The sequence below is a fragment of the Xenopus tropicalis genome, chromosome 8, assembly GCF_000004195.4.
Source record: "Xenopus tropicalis strain Nigerian chromosome 8, UCB_Xtro_10.0, whole genome shotgun sequence".
Lineage (NCBI taxonomy): Eukaryota > Metazoa > Chordata > Amphibia > Anura > Pipidae > Xenopus > Xenopus tropicalis.
Window position 1 is genome coordinate 9,132,160 of NC_030684.2, and position 15,319 is coordinate 9,147,478.

The 15,319-nt window shown below is 48.7% G+C and overlaps 1 protein-coding gene across 6 annotated transcripts in view; it reads left to right on the plus strand.

Annotated features, from left to right (window-relative positions):
• dab2ip (DAB2 interacting protein) overlaps positions 1-15,319 on the plus strand; it is a 362,460-nt gene that overhangs the window by 184,619 nt on the left and 162,522 nt on the right. For all 6 annotated transcript variants that reach the window (XM_031892055.1, XM_031892058.1, XM_031892057.1 and 3 more), the window contains exon 3: positions 2,531-2,649. In XM_031892055.1, the coding sequence (XP_031747915.1) occupies positions 2,531-2,649 (119 nt within the window). The remainder of the gene's footprint in view (positions 1-2,530; positions 2,650-15,319) is intronic.

The following is a 15,319-nucleotide window of genomic DNA, read 5'->3' on the forward strand; positions in this document are numbered from 1 at the left end:
TTAGACAGTACAGTATGGGGGTACAGCTTATTGTGTGCCCAGAACATTCCTTCTCTGTATATTTGTATTTATACATATGGGTAGGGGGTGCCATAGTGTTTCCCTTAGACAGTTCAGTATGGGGGTACAGCTTATTGTGTGCCCAGAACATTCCTTCTCTGTATATTTGTATTTATACATATGGGAGGGAGGTGCCATAGTGTTTCCCTTAGACAGTACAGTATGGGGGTACAGCTTATTGTGTGCCCAGAACATTCCTTCTCTGTATATTTGTATTTATACATATGGGTAGGGGGGTGCCATAGTGTTTCCCTTAGACAGTACAGTATGGGGGTACAGCTTATTGTGTGCCCAGAACATTCCTTCTCTGTATATTTGTATTTATACATATGGGAGGGAGGTGCCATAGTGTTTCCCTTAGACAGTACAGTATGGGGGTACAGCTTATTGTGTGCCCAGAACATTCCTTCTCTGTATATTTGTATTTATACATATGGGAGGGAGGTGCCATAGTGTTTCCCTTAGACAGTACAGTATGGGGGTACAGCTTATTGTGTGCCCAGAACAATCCTTCTCTGTATATTTGTATTTATACATATGGGAGGGAGGTGCCATAGTGTTTCCCTTAGACAGTACAGTATGGGAGTACAGCTTATTGTGTGCCCAGAACATTCCTTCTCTGTATATTTGTATTTATACATATGGGAGGGAGGTGCCATAGTGTTTCCCTTAGACAGTACAGTATGGGGGTACAGCTTATTGTGTGCCCAGAACATTCCTTCTCTGTATATTTGTATTTATACATATGGGTAGGAGGTGCCATAGTGTTTCCCTTAGACAGTACAGTATGGGGGTACAGCTTATTGTGTGCCCAGAACATTCCTTCTCTGTATATTTGTATTTATACATATGGGAGGGAGGTGCCATAGTGTTTCCCTTAGACAGTACAGTATGGGGGTACAGCTTATTGTGTGCCAAGAACATTCCTTCTCTGTATAACTGTACCCAGAACTTTCCTTGGCTGTACAGCTTTTAATTTGTAGACTGTGCTCAGGGCTGGGTGACTGCTCAGTAATTGTCCACCGATGAGAAAGTATTGCTGGCCCCTTGCGCTGCAGGTTACTTGACATACAATCCTACAGTTCAGCCATAGCGAGGGAAGGTGCAGAAGCTGTGGGTGCACAAAACATATGTCCCGGTGGTGGCTGTTTTGATATTCATGGCCACTAGATGGTGCTGTTGGTACTAAGCTTAGTTTTACCTTCATTGAGATGCTCTCTATGGCAACTCCCACTGGAAACTTTTTTTTTAATTTTTTTATAACCAGATCATACCCTACTTATAAATATAGGAAAATATATATATTTATAAAGCACCCCCCATGTACAATAGCATATCAAACATGGCATGTTACCATGGCAAATCTGACTCCATTATATCCCTATGGCAAGGTGAGGTATGGAATATATATAATATAATATAGGGAGGCAATGAGAGTGCCAGCCACTGCGTGTGTCTCACCTCTGCGAGAGATGCAAGCTGCTAGCCCTGTCACTCTCAGACTGCATTTATATGGGAGCGGGTGGTTGCCATGGTAACAGAGGCTTAGGCAAGTCTCCGGCTGGCGTCACTCGCTGGCCTCTCGGAGGTTTGGGAGCAGATGTTACATGGAATCCTTAGAGCCGCTCCGACTACAATGAGCATCGCTCCCCGGCAGCTGTGAAGGAGGGTGGCCGGAGAGCCCCCCAGCATCAGCTGTAAAGGAGGAGGAGGGCGGCCGCAGAGCCCCCCAGCATCAGCTGTAAAGAAGGAGGAGGGCGGCCGGAGAGCCCCCCAGCATCAGCTGTAAAGGAGGAGGAGGGCGGCCGGAGAGCCCCCCAGCGTCAGCTGTAAAGGAATAGGGTGGCCGGAGAGCCCCCCAGCATCAGCTGTAAAGGAGGAGGGTGGCCAGAGAGCCCCCCAGCATCAGCTGTATAGGAGGAGGGTGGTCGGAGAGCCCCCCAGCATCAGCTGTAAAGGAGGAGGGTGGCCGGAGAGCCCCCCAGCATCAGCTGTAAAGGAGGAGGGTGGTCGGAGAGCCCCCCAGCATCAGCTGTAAAGGAGGAGGAGGGTGGCCGGAGAGCCCCCCAGCATCAGCTGTAAAGGAGGAGGAGGGTGGCCGGAGAGCCCCCCAGCATCAGCTGTAAAGGAGGAGGGTGGCCGGAGAGCCCCCCAGCATCAGCTGTAAAGGAGGAGGAGGGTGGCCGGAGAGCCCCCCAGCATCAGCTGTAAAGGAGTAGAGTGGCCGGAGAGCCCCCCAGCATCAGCTGTAAAGGAGGAGGAGGGTGGCCGGAGAGCCCCCCAGCATCAGCTGTAAAGGAGTAGAGTGGCCGGAGAGCCCCCCAGCATCAGCTGTATAGGAGTAGGTTGGTCGGAGAGCCCCCCAGCATAGTTGCACAGGTGTAAAGGGGCACTTGAAGACAGGAGGGGGGGGGGTTGGTATTTTTCATTCCAGTCTTCTTATCTTACCCCCCCACCTCCATCCCTACAGGGGTTCCTCAGTCGCCGGCTCAAAGGCTCCATCAAACGGACAAAAAGCCAACCCAAGCTCGACCGAAACAGCAGCTTCCGCCACATCATCCCTGGCTTCCGAAGCGTCGACAATGAAAGGTAAGGGACCCTCCATTCTGTATTAACTGGGGGGGCCGGGGGGGGGGGTGCACAGGGACCACTAAGTAACATGGATTTTACATTGGACGTCTGTCCGTCCCCATAAATGGTTTCCTTTGCACCCTGTACGACTTGACCCATTTCTGAGAAGGGGCTATAATATTGGGGGTGTTGCGATGGGGGGGGGTATAAATCCAAAGTGCAAGTTCCCAATGGTTTGTGTTTTGTATAGTGAGTAATGGGGGATCTGTTTCCCATCATGCCCTGCACCAGCCCCCCTATACTGAGTTTGGGATTATTTGTAGAATTGCCCCACGTAGGGCCCATGGGTGAGACCTTGCCTCCGTGCTATTGGCCGGTGCAAGCGGCACTCCGTACCTTGGGGTGGATGAAAAACCTGGCGCCCCCCTGGTGTGACCCAGCCTGCATGTTCTGAATGCTGTATAAGTCGGGGGTGGGGGCGGTTCTAGAAGGGGCAACTCTTTGCAAAATTGGCTAAGGGCAAAAAACAGGGCACTTGTGTTGGGTTTTTGCACTTTGCACCTTGCCCATTGTTGGTAAATGAGGCCTAAATTAAATAGAAAGTGTTTTTTCCTTTCCGTGGATGTGGGATAAAGCCGAGCGCTACGGTGCCCACTGGGGACCTGCCCCTTCCACCCCTCTCTTGCCCAGCTGTAGGGCTGTAACTGCTATTATATCCTTACTGTAGGGCAAGAGAGAGAGGGGCAGAGTTTGCAGAGCAGGCGGCAGTCAGGCAGTGGCACTTAGTGCTGATCCAGGGAACTTGGAACATACGGTGCAAGGGACAGGCTTTAGAGAAGCAAATCCGGCACCGGGAGGGGGGGCAGCCGTCATACTGACCGGTACCTGGAACCTTAGGGGCGTTCCTTTGTGCAGTGCCCGCCCCTGCAGAGCCGCTGCCATTCATACTGTGTATCTTTAATACTGTGAAAATGGCATCTTATCTACAGGGGGAAAAGTAGTACCGCAAGTGACAAAGCTATCAATACTGTCTCCTATTGGCTCAGCTGCCTCCCCAACATCCCTCTCGTTAATTAGCTACCAGGACTATTAACTACTTCCACCTTAGTTACCCCACATCTGTCTGTCAGCCTATACTTACAATGTAATTCTGTGGGGCCCCCTACTCTGTATTAGTCAATGGTTCCCAAATTGCCACGCTTGCCTTTTTGGGGGGGCTCGGAGCAATGGGTACAAGGTTGCTCTGAGTGGGTACGGGGGGTACTGCAGTCAGGAACCCCCTGCCAGTGGGGGCCCCAAGAGATGTAAACAGGTGATTTGCTGATCGCAAATGGGGCAGGGCTTATGGGAGAGTGGGATGGGTTTGTAAGCAGTGGGTGTGGCTGGGGCAGATCATGGGTGTGTTTTTATTCTTCATTGGGGCCCCATTGTGCTTGTTGGCCGGGCCCTTAGTATAGCTTCCAAAGTAGTAGTTTGGGGGGCCCCATGGTTCCTAATCTGGGGTAAGGTGTCTAGAGATTTCTGGGAGATCAGTTGGGGTCATATTTGGGGCTCAGAGCAATGGCCACAGGGTTGCCCTGAGTGGGTACGGGGGGTATTGCAGTCAGGAACCCCCTGCCAGTGGGGGCCCCAAGAGATGGAAACAGCTGATTTGCTGATCGCAAATGGGGCAGGGCTTATAGGAGAGTGGGAAGGGTTTGCATGCAATGGGTGTGGCTGGGGGCAGATCATGGGTGTGGCTGGGGCTAGATCATGGGTGTGGCTGGGGCAGATCATGGGTGTGGCTGGGGGCAGATCATGGGTGTGATTTTATTCTTCATTGGGGCCCCATTGTGCTCGTTGGCCGGGCCCTTAGTATAGCTTCCAAGGTGACCAATGAGTTAATAATTGTAGGTAAAGCTCCACTAAGTTAGTAGTTTGGGGGGCCCCATGGTTCCTAATGTCCATCTGGGGTAAGGTGGCTATTTTTGCTCTGGGAGATCAGTTGGGGTCATATTTGGGGTGAACACGGTGACGTTACTATGGGGGGGGCAGACCCAGCAACCACAAGGGGCCCATAAATAGATTTCCTTGGTCGAATGGATATTGGGGCAACTTGCTGTTGGGCACCTTGCTGGGCAAGGTCATTGTGAAAGTCATCGGGACGTACTGTGGCCCCTGTAACTCCTTGGCTACCAGAGAGGGGCCCCATTCAGTACTTGCCTGTAATAACCCCATGAGTGCTGGTTTATTTTCTCTGACAGTTCCTCATTGTTAGATTTTTATTGGTGGTTTTGATGGCGCTGCCACAGCTGAGTTTCATTAAAAACAATGACCAATTGCAAGCTGTCTAGCAGTTTAGCCTCTCCTCCCCAGGCCATAGTGTTACCTTTAGGTGCTGTCGCTGTGGCGCCAAAGTGGGGCTCATTATCCGCTGCTAGGGGGCTGTGATTTAATTTCTATACACAAAGGCGCCCCCACATTGTAATGAGCCATTTATTATGGAGAAGGCAGGGAAGAGCCATTTATATTGGGGCCGTTCATGTGTGCCCCCCCCCCGGCGCCCGACGCGCCCCGTATCTTACCCGCCGGGCACATTCGCTCTCTGAGCGGCAACTAACGGTCGTGATTTCAGCTAAAGGGAAACTCTTATCTCTGGGAAACAATGCGCCGTTCTATATAAAGTAGCATTATACCAGAACATTCCCTCGGCTTCCGGAACGTTACTGATCCTTATGTGCTTCTGTGGGGGTGAATATTCCTCCTTATTATGTGTTAGAGATAGAACAGCTCAGCCTGGGCAGAACCCCCAAACCCTCTGTGTAATGATTGTACTGAGATACAGTGATTATATGTGCCCGGGGTACCCCTGGAACTATAGCGGGGTGACTGTTACCCCAATGTTTCTATATATCTGTAACCTTGTTATGGGCTAAGGGGGCCCAGCCTGAAGGCCAGTTAGGGGGGGATTTGGGGTGAGTGCTTATTTGTGCCCGGGGTACCCCTGGAACTATAGCGGGGTGACTGTTACCCCAATGTTTCTATATATCTGTAACCTTGTTATGGGCTAAGGGGGCCCAGCCTGAAGGCCAGTTAGGGGGGGATTTGGGGTGAGTGCTTATTTGTGCCGTGGGTACCCCTGGAACTATAGCAGGGTGACTGTTACCCCAATGTTTCTATATATCTGTAACCTTGTTATGGGCTAAGGGGGCCCAGCCTGAAGGCCAGTTAGGGGGGGATTTGGGGTGAGTGCTTATTTGTGCCCTGGGTACCCCTGGAACTATAGCGGGGTGACTGTTACCCCAATGTTTCTATATATCTGTAACCTTGTTATGGGCTAAGGGGGCCCAGCCAGAAGGCCAGTTAGGGGGGGATTTGGGGTGAGTGCTTATTTGTGCCCTGGGTACCCCTGGAACTATAGCAGGGTGACTGTTACCCCAATGTTTCTATATATCTGTAACCTTGTTATGGGCTAAGGGGGCCCAGCCTGAAGGCCAGTTAGGGGGGGATTTGGGGTGAGTGCTTATTTGTGCCCTGGGTACCCCTGGAACTATAGCAGGGTGACTGTTACCCCCAATGTTTCTATATATCTGTAACCTTGTTATGGGCTAAGGGGGCCCAGCCTGAAGGCCAGTTAGGGGGGGATTTGGGGTGAGTGCTTATTTGTGCCCTGGGTACCCCTGGAACTATAGCAGGGTGACTGTTACCCCAATGTTTCTATATATCTGTAACCTTGTTATGGGCTAAGGGGGCCCAGCCTGAAGGCCAGTTAGGGGGGATTTGGGGTGAGTGCTTATTTGTGCCCTGGGTACCCCTGGAACTATAGTAGGGTGACTGTTACCCCAATGTTTCTATATATCTGTAACCTTGTTATGGGCTAAGGGGGCCCAGCCTGAAGGCCAGTTAGGGGGGATTTGGGGTGAGAGCTTATTTGTTCCCTGGGTACCCCTGGAACTATAGCAGGGTGACTGTTACCCCAATGTTTCTATATATCTGTAACCTTGTTATGGGCTAAGGGGGCCCAGCCTGAAGGCCAGTTAGGGGGGATTTGGGGTTAATAACATACAAAATAAACATTATGAGAATGAATAGGGATGACAATGTGCGATCAGTATTAGAATTTGCTGAGTGGGGGACAAGCCCAGACCCAATGTCGGTGGGGGCTAATGATTCTTCCATCGTTAAGCTGTGCCGTTCGTTAGCCGCTAATGATGGCTGCCGGTACATATGAGCTGGGGATAGAGATGGGGGACAGAAATGCTGGAGAATAATAATAATATAATAATAATAAGAAGAAGAATATACAGCCCCCGCTCCATTAATAGCTGGAAATGCCAGAGAAGCTTTGCCAATTCCCCGTAAGAATATTAATATTTAAGCCCCTGCGCTGAGAGGGATCTCGGTGGCGTCTCCGTAGTTTGCCAAATATCAGACTCCTATAATGCCATTCAGTCTCACTGTCAGTAACGTGATTATTCTCCTCGGCCGGCCGGCTCGGCTCACTTGGGACCGGGGGGGGGGGGGGGGCTGTGCCGTTCAGCTGATGACATTCATTCTGCTCAGGTTCTATAAAGCAAACCCAGAGCCCACTACCCCACCAGGGCATCCAGTTCTGCCCCGAGGGCCCAAACTGCCACTTCTTAAAAAGAGCTTGAGGGCAGATATGATAACTATGTGTAAATATACAGAATAAAGGCGGCTCTCCCTGTGGCTGTACTGGCACATACATTAGATAACTGCAAGTAAGGGCCGGATGCCTAATTGGATACATCATTAGCGATCTGTCTACTGTCTCCATCTTTCACAACTGTCCCCAACTTGCCCTACTATCTCCATCTTGTCCTACTGTCTCTATCTTGCCCTACTGTCTCCATCTTGTCCTACGGTCTCCATCTTGTCCTACGGTCTCCATCTTGCCCTACTGTCTCTATCTTGCCCTACTGTCTCCATCTTGTCCTACGGTCTCCATCTTGTCCTACTGTCTCCATCTTGCCCTACTGTCCCCATCTTGCCCTACTGTCTCCATCTTGCCCTACTGTCTCCATCTTGTCCTAATGTCTCCATCTTGCCCTACTGTCTCCATCTTGCCCTACTGTCTCCATCTTGTCCTACTGTCTCCATCTTGCCCTACTGTCTCCATCTTGTCCAACTGTCTCCATCTTGTCCAACTGTCTCCATCTTGTCCAACTGTCTCCATCTTCTTCTACTGTCTCCATCTTCTTCTACTGTCTCCATCTTGCCCTACTGTCTCCATCTTGCCCTACTGTCTCCATCTTCTTCTACTGTCTCCATCTTGTCCTACTGTGTCCATCTTGTCCTACTGTCTCCATCTTCTTCTACTGTCTCCATCTTGCCCTACTGTCTCCATCTTGCCCTACTGTCTCCATCTTCTTCTACTGTCTCCATATTGCCCTACTGTCTCCATCTTGCCCTACTGTCTCCATCTTCTTCTACTGTCTCCATCTTGTCCTACTGTGTTCATCTTGTCCTACTGTCTCCATCTTGCCCTACTGTCTCCATCTTGCCCTACTGTCTTCATCTTGTCCTAATGTCTCCATCTTGCCCTACTGTCTCCATCTTGCCCTACTGTCTCCATCTTGTCCTACTGTCTCCATCTTGCCCTACTGTCTCCATCTTGTCCAACTGTCTCCATCTTGTCCAACTGTCTCCATCTTGTCCAACTGTCTCCATCTTCTTCTACTGTCTCCATCTTGCCCTACTGTCTCCATCTTGCCCTACTGTCTCCATCTTCTTCTACTGTCTCCATCTTGCCCTACTGTCTCCATCTTGTCCAACTGTCTCCATCTTGTCCAACTGTCTCCATCTTGTCCAACTGTCTCCATCTTCTTCTACTGTCTCCATCTTGCCCTACTGTCTCCATCTTGCCCTACTGTCTCCATCTTCTTCTACTGTCTCCATCTTGCCCTACTGTCTCCATCTTGTCCTAATGTCTCCATCTTGCCCTACTGTCTCCATCTTGCCCTACTGTCTCCATCTTGTCCTACTGTCTCCATCTTGCCCTACTGTCTCCATCTTGTCCAACTGTCTCCATCTTGTCCAACTGTCTCCATCTTGTCCAACTGTCTCCATCTTCTTCTACTGTCTCCATCTTGCCCTACTGTCTCCATCTTGCCCTACTGTCTCCATCTTCTTCTACTGTCTCCATCTTGTCCTACTGTGTCCATCTTGTCCTACTGTCTCCATCTTCTTCTACTGTCTCCATCTTGCCCTATTGTCTCCATCTTGCCCTACTGTCTCCATCTTCTTCTACTGTCTCCATATTGCCCTACTGTCTCCATCTTGCCCTACTGTCTCCATCTTCTTCTACTGTCTCCATCTTGTCCTACTGTGTTCATCTTGTCCTACTGTCTCCATCTTGCCCTACTGTCTCCATCTTGCCCTACTGTCTTCATCTTGTCCTAATGTCTCCATCTTGCCCTACTGTCTCCATCTTGCCCTACTGTCTCCATCTTGTCCTACTGTCTCCATCTTGCCCTACTGTCTCCATCTTGTCCAACTGTCTCCATCTTGTCCAACTGTCTCCATCTTGTCCAACTGTCTCCATCTTCTTCTACTGTCTCCATCTTGCCCTACTGTCTCCATCTTGCCCTACTGTCTCCATCTTCTTCTACTGTCTCCATCTTGTCCTACTGTCTCCATCTTCTTCTACTGTCTCCATCTTGCCCTACTGTCTCCATCTTGCCCTACTGTCTCCATCTTCTTCTACTGTCTCCATATTGCCCTATTGTCTCCATCTTGCCCTACTGTCTCCATCTTCTTCTACTGTCTCCATATTGCCCTACTGTCTCCATCTTGCCCTACTGTCTCCATCTTCTTCTACTGTCTCCATCTTGTCCTACTGTGTCCATCTTGCCCTACTGTCTCCATCTTGCCCTACTGTCTCCATCTTGCCCTACTGTCTCCATCTTGCCCTACTGTCTCCATCTTGTCCTACTGACTCCATCTTGCCCTACTGTCTCCATCTTGTCCAACTGTCTTCATCTTGTCCAACTGTCTCCATCTTGCCCTACTGTCTCCATCTTGTCCTACTGTTTCCATCTTGCCCTACTGTCTCCATCTTGTCCTACTGTCTCCATCTTGCCTTACTGTCTCCATCTTGCCCTACTGTCTCCATCTTGCCTTACTGTCACCATCTTGCCCTACTGTCACCATTTTTCCCTACTGTCTCTTTAGCAAGGGAGAGAATTAAAGGTTAATGAGATTAACATAGCACAAAGTTTATCCAACGACTGGTTCAATTACCCTCTTGGAGTCAGTATTTACCCCCCAGTAAATAGGAGGACATTTCACCTTCACTACATGGCAGGGAAGCCTCGGACGAATGAGATCCATGAGTTAAGCCGGCGCAGTGAGTGAATGTGCAACTAGCGGCAGTGTGGCTGCTGCATTATTCATGCACTGTACACAAACCCTGGCCGGCTTCCTTCCCATTTGGCACAGTCCTGGGGCACAGATTTCCCCGGCGCTTTAAACATTTGCATCTTTGCAGCCCGAAATCTGCTTTGTGAGCCCCGGCCCATAGAATATGCAACACCTTCTGTTCAGCTCGGCGTTTGGGAAGGAAAAGCGGCAGAACAAGATGTTGCTATTAGGGGACATTGTAGCGGCGCCACCCCGTGCCCTTTGCTGGGAGGGGTGAGGCTCTCGTTGCAGGTTGTTACAGTCGCGCCGTTTGGCAGGAACGTTCCCATTCTGCTTTGTGGGCGATAAGTATGTGGGGCGGCACGGAGATTGTCTGATTTATTGGTACTGGGCCCCCAGCAACTGCACGGCCTGCCACCTCTATTGTTATACCCCTGTGCTACTGTTGCATTAGTATGTGTCTCACCCTCGGCATTGTGGGAGATCAGCAACCCAGGTATGGTCTGGATACATACAAGTGCCATGAATGGCCATCCAGCATCATTAGCTTCTAGCAAGTCCTCAAAGACGGGTTTAGTATTGACTACATCATTAACCATCTTGCCCTACTGTCTCCATCTTGCCCTGCTGTCTGTCTCCATCTTGCCCTACTGTCTCCATCTTGCCCTACTGTCTGTCTCCATCTTGCCCTACTGTCTCCATCTTGTCCTACTGTCTCCATCTTGTCCTACTGTCTCCATCTTGCCCTACTGTCTCCATCTTGCCTTACTGTCTCCATCTTGCCCTACTGTCTCCATCTTGCCCTACTGTCTCCATTTTGCCTTACTGTCTCCATCTTGCCCTACTGTCTCCATCTTGCCCTACTGTCTCCATCTTGTCCTACTGTCTCCATCTCGCCCTACTGTCTCCATCTTGTCCTACTGTCTCCATCTTGTCCTACTGTCTCCATCTTGCCCTACTGTCTCCATCTCGCTCTACTGTCTCTATCTTCTCCTACTGTCTCCATCTTGCCCTACTGTCTCCATCTTGCTCTACTGTCTCCATCTCGCCCTACTGTCTCCATCTTGCCCTACTGTCTCCATCTCGCCCTACTGTCTCCATCTCGCCCTACTGTCTCCATCTCGCCCTACTGTCTCCATCTTGTCCTACTGTCTCCATCTTGTCCTACTGTCTCCATCTTGCCCTACTGTCTCCATCTTGCCCTACTGTCTCCATCTTGCCCTACTGTCTCCATCTTGCCCTACTGTCTCCATCTTCTTCTACTGTCTCCATCTTGCCCTACTGTCTCCATCTTGCCCTACTGTCTCCATCTTGCCCTACTGTCTCCATCTTGTCCTACTGTGTCCATCTTGTCCTACTGTCTCCATCTTCTTCTACTGTCTCCATCTTGCCCTACTGTCTCCATCTTGCCCTACTGTCTCCATCTTGCCCTACTGTCTCCATCTTCTTCTACTGTCTCCATATTGCCCTACTGTCTCCATCTTGCCCTACTGTCTCCATCTTCTTCTACTGTCTCCATCTTGTCCTACTGTGTCCATCTTGTCCTACTGTCTCCATCTTCTTCTACTGTCTCCATCTTCTTCTACTGTCTCCATCTTGTCCTACTGTGTCCATCTTGCCCTACTGTCTCCATCTTGCCCTACTGTCTCCATCTTGCCCTACTGTCTCCATCTTCTTCTACTGTCTCCATCTTGCCCTACTGTCTCCATCTTGTCCTACTGTCTCCATCTTCTTCTACTGTCTCGATCTTGCCCTACTGTCTCCATCTTGCCCTACTGTCTCAATCTTGCCCTACTGTCTCCATCTTCTTCTACTGTCTCCATCTTGTCCTACTGTCTCCATCTTGTCCTACTGTCTCCATCTTTCCCTTCTGTCACTATCTTGCCTTCTGCTACTTTACCCTATAATATATTCCTTTTCATACCCTTCAGTGGCATAACTGGCAGCAGAGCTCACAGTCGCTGGGGCCCCGGGTCTGCTTCCTCTGTAGCCAAAAATAATTCATCCCTCCCCAGCCATTTCGAGACATGAGCAGGGGTGGGAAGTGGGTGAGCATCAGGTTGGGGTATGGTTTGCCCCAAAGATTACGCTAGTTACACCGCTGACACTCTTGATGCTCTTTAGACCCCATGGTGTCTGGTTCCCTGGAGAGTCTCCTGTATTGGGGCAATTCTGACTGTCACTATAGAGTTGCGAGTCCATTACAAGGAGGAAATCTAGTCCTTTCAGTCACTCTTATTTCCCAGTCAAAGAGTCAGGCTTAGTCACAACCCACAGAACTTACAGTCTATTGGATCTAATGAGTGACAGAAAGTGAGTCAGTGCAGTCTGTTAGACTTTGTAGGCTTTGGGTGGGTCAGTGGTGTGACCTGGGCATAATTAGGGCGGAGATGGTATGACATGGGTACTTGGTTATCCGCAGGATGGGTTACGCAGTAGGGCAATAAATGATGATTTGTGCCTTTAATGGCAGTTCTAATGGAGGAAAGGCTAAATCTGCTCATTTACTCAGAAGCAGAGTGTTGTATGTAACCATGGTAACCGAAAGCTCCTCTGTGCCGTATTGATTTCCAGGTTATAAGATGAAATGGTGGACTTAATTCAGCCTCTCCATGGTGCCACCTACGCATGGTCTCCATTCATTCCTATACCCCCCATATGTATAAATACAAATATACAGAGAAGGAATGTTCTGGGCACACAATAAGCTGTACCCCCATACTGTACTGTCTAAGGGAAACACTATGGCACCTCCCTCCCATATGTATAAATACAAATATACAGAGAAGGAATGTTCTGGGCACACAATAAGCTGTACCCCCATACTGTACTGTCTAAGGGAAACACTATGGCACCTCCCTCCCATATGTATAAATACAAATATACAGAGAAGGAATGTTCTGGGCACACAATAAGCTGTACCCCCATACTGTACTGTCTAAAGGAAACACTATGGCACCTCCCTCCCATATGTATAAATACAAATATACAGAGAAGGAATGTTCTGGGCACACAATAAGCTGTACCCCCATACTGTACTGTCTAAGGGAAACACTATGGCACCTCCCTCCCATATGTATAAATACAAATATACAGAGAAGGAATGTTCTGGGCACACAATAAGCTGTACCCCCATACTGTACTGTCTAAGGGAAACACTATGGCACCTCCTACCCATATGTATAAATACAAATATACAGAGAAGGAATGTTCTGGGCACACAATAAGCTGTACCCCCATACTGTACTGTCTAAGGGAAACACTATGGCACCTCCCTCCCATATGTATAAATACAAATATACAGAGAAGGAATGTTCTGGGCACACAATAAGCTGTACCCCCATACTGTACTGTCTAAGGGAAACACTATGGCACCTCCCTCCCATATGTATAAATACAAATATACAGAGAAGGAATGTTCTGGGCACACAATAAGCTGTACCCCCATACTGTACTGTCTAAGGGAAACACTATGGCACCTCCCTCCCATATGTATAAATACAAATATACAGAGAAGGAATGTTCTGGGCACACAATAAGCTGTACCCCCATACTGTACTGTCTAAGGGAAACACTATGGCACCTCCTACCCATATGTATAAATACAAATATACAGAGAAGGAATGTTCTGGGCACACAATAAGCTGTACCCCCATACTGTACTGTCTAAGGGAAACACTATGGCACCTCCCTCCCATATGTATAAATACAAATATACAGAGAAGGAATGTTCTGGGCACACAATAAGCTGTACCCCCATACTGTACTGTCTAAGGGAAACACTATGGCACCTCCCTCCCATATGTATAAATACAAATATACAGAGAAGGAATGTTCTGGGCACACAATAAGCTGTACCCCCATACTGTACTGTCTAAGGGAAACACTATGGCACCCCTACCCATATGTATAAATACAAATATACAGAGAAGGAATGTTCTGGGCACACAATAAGCTGTACCCCCATACTGTACTGTCTAAGGGAAACACTATGGCACCTCCTACCCATATGTATAAATACAAATATACAGAGAAGGAATGTTCTGGGCACACAATAAGCTGTACCCCCATACTGTACTGTCTAAGGGAAACACTATGGCACCTCCTACCCATATGTATAAATACAATATACAGAGAAGGAATGTTCTGGGCACACAATAAGCTGTACCCCCATACTGTACTGTCTAAGGGAAACACTATGGCACCTCCTACCCATATGTATAAATACAAATATACAGAGAAGGAATGTTCTGGGCACACAATAAGCTGTACCCCCATACTGTACTGTCTAAGGGAAACACTATGGCACCTCCTACCCATAGGTATAAATACAAATATACAGAGAAGGAATGTTCTGGGCACACAATAAGCTGTACCCCCATACTGTACTGTCTAAGGGAAACACTATGGCACCTCCCTCCCATATGTATAAATACAAATATACAGAGAAGGAATGTTCTGGGCACACAATAAGCTGTACCCCCATACTGTACTGTCTAAGGGAAACACTATGGCACCCCTACCCATATGTATAAATACAAATATACAGAGAAGGAATGTTCTGGGCACACAATAAGCTGTACCATCATACTGTACTGTCTAAGGGAAACACTATGGCACCTCCCTCCCATATGTATAAATACAAATATACAGAGAAGGAATGTTCTGGGCACACAATAAGCTGTACCCCCATACTGTACTGTCTAAGGGAAACACTATGGCACCCCCTACCCATATGTATAAATACAAATATACAGAGAAGGAATGTTCTGGGCACACAATAAGCTGTACCCCCATACTGTACTGTCTAAGGGAAACACTATGGCACCCCCTACCCATATGTATAAATACAAATATACAGCGACTTGTACCTGAGTCTCCATTAAACCAACACACACATTTTACCACTGATCCGTAGCAGTTAATAGGCTGACGGGGCGGCTGAGAATGGAATGATTAAATGTTGGCCAGATCTAAGCTGACTTGCTTTTGGGCATCGCTGTGATAATCAGCCCCGGTGCTGCTGTGCTGGGTACCTACATGGCACATTCTGGTACCAATTTACAGATTGCTAAAAATAAAGCTCTGTCTCTTTCATTCCACTTCGGTTTGATTTCATGCAGCGGCAATGTTCTAATCTTGCACAAAAAAGGAAGAATTCAGCTTAATTAGCCATCTGCTGGCGCCCGATACGTCTGCGCTGTGAAATCATAGAAACAAACAAGGAAAAAGTTTTCACCCCTGTAGGTTTTGTGTTTTAAATAATCCTCCCTGGGCAACAGCTTTAATTGTGACCCTGTGCGTCTCACTGCTGCCCCCTGCAGGA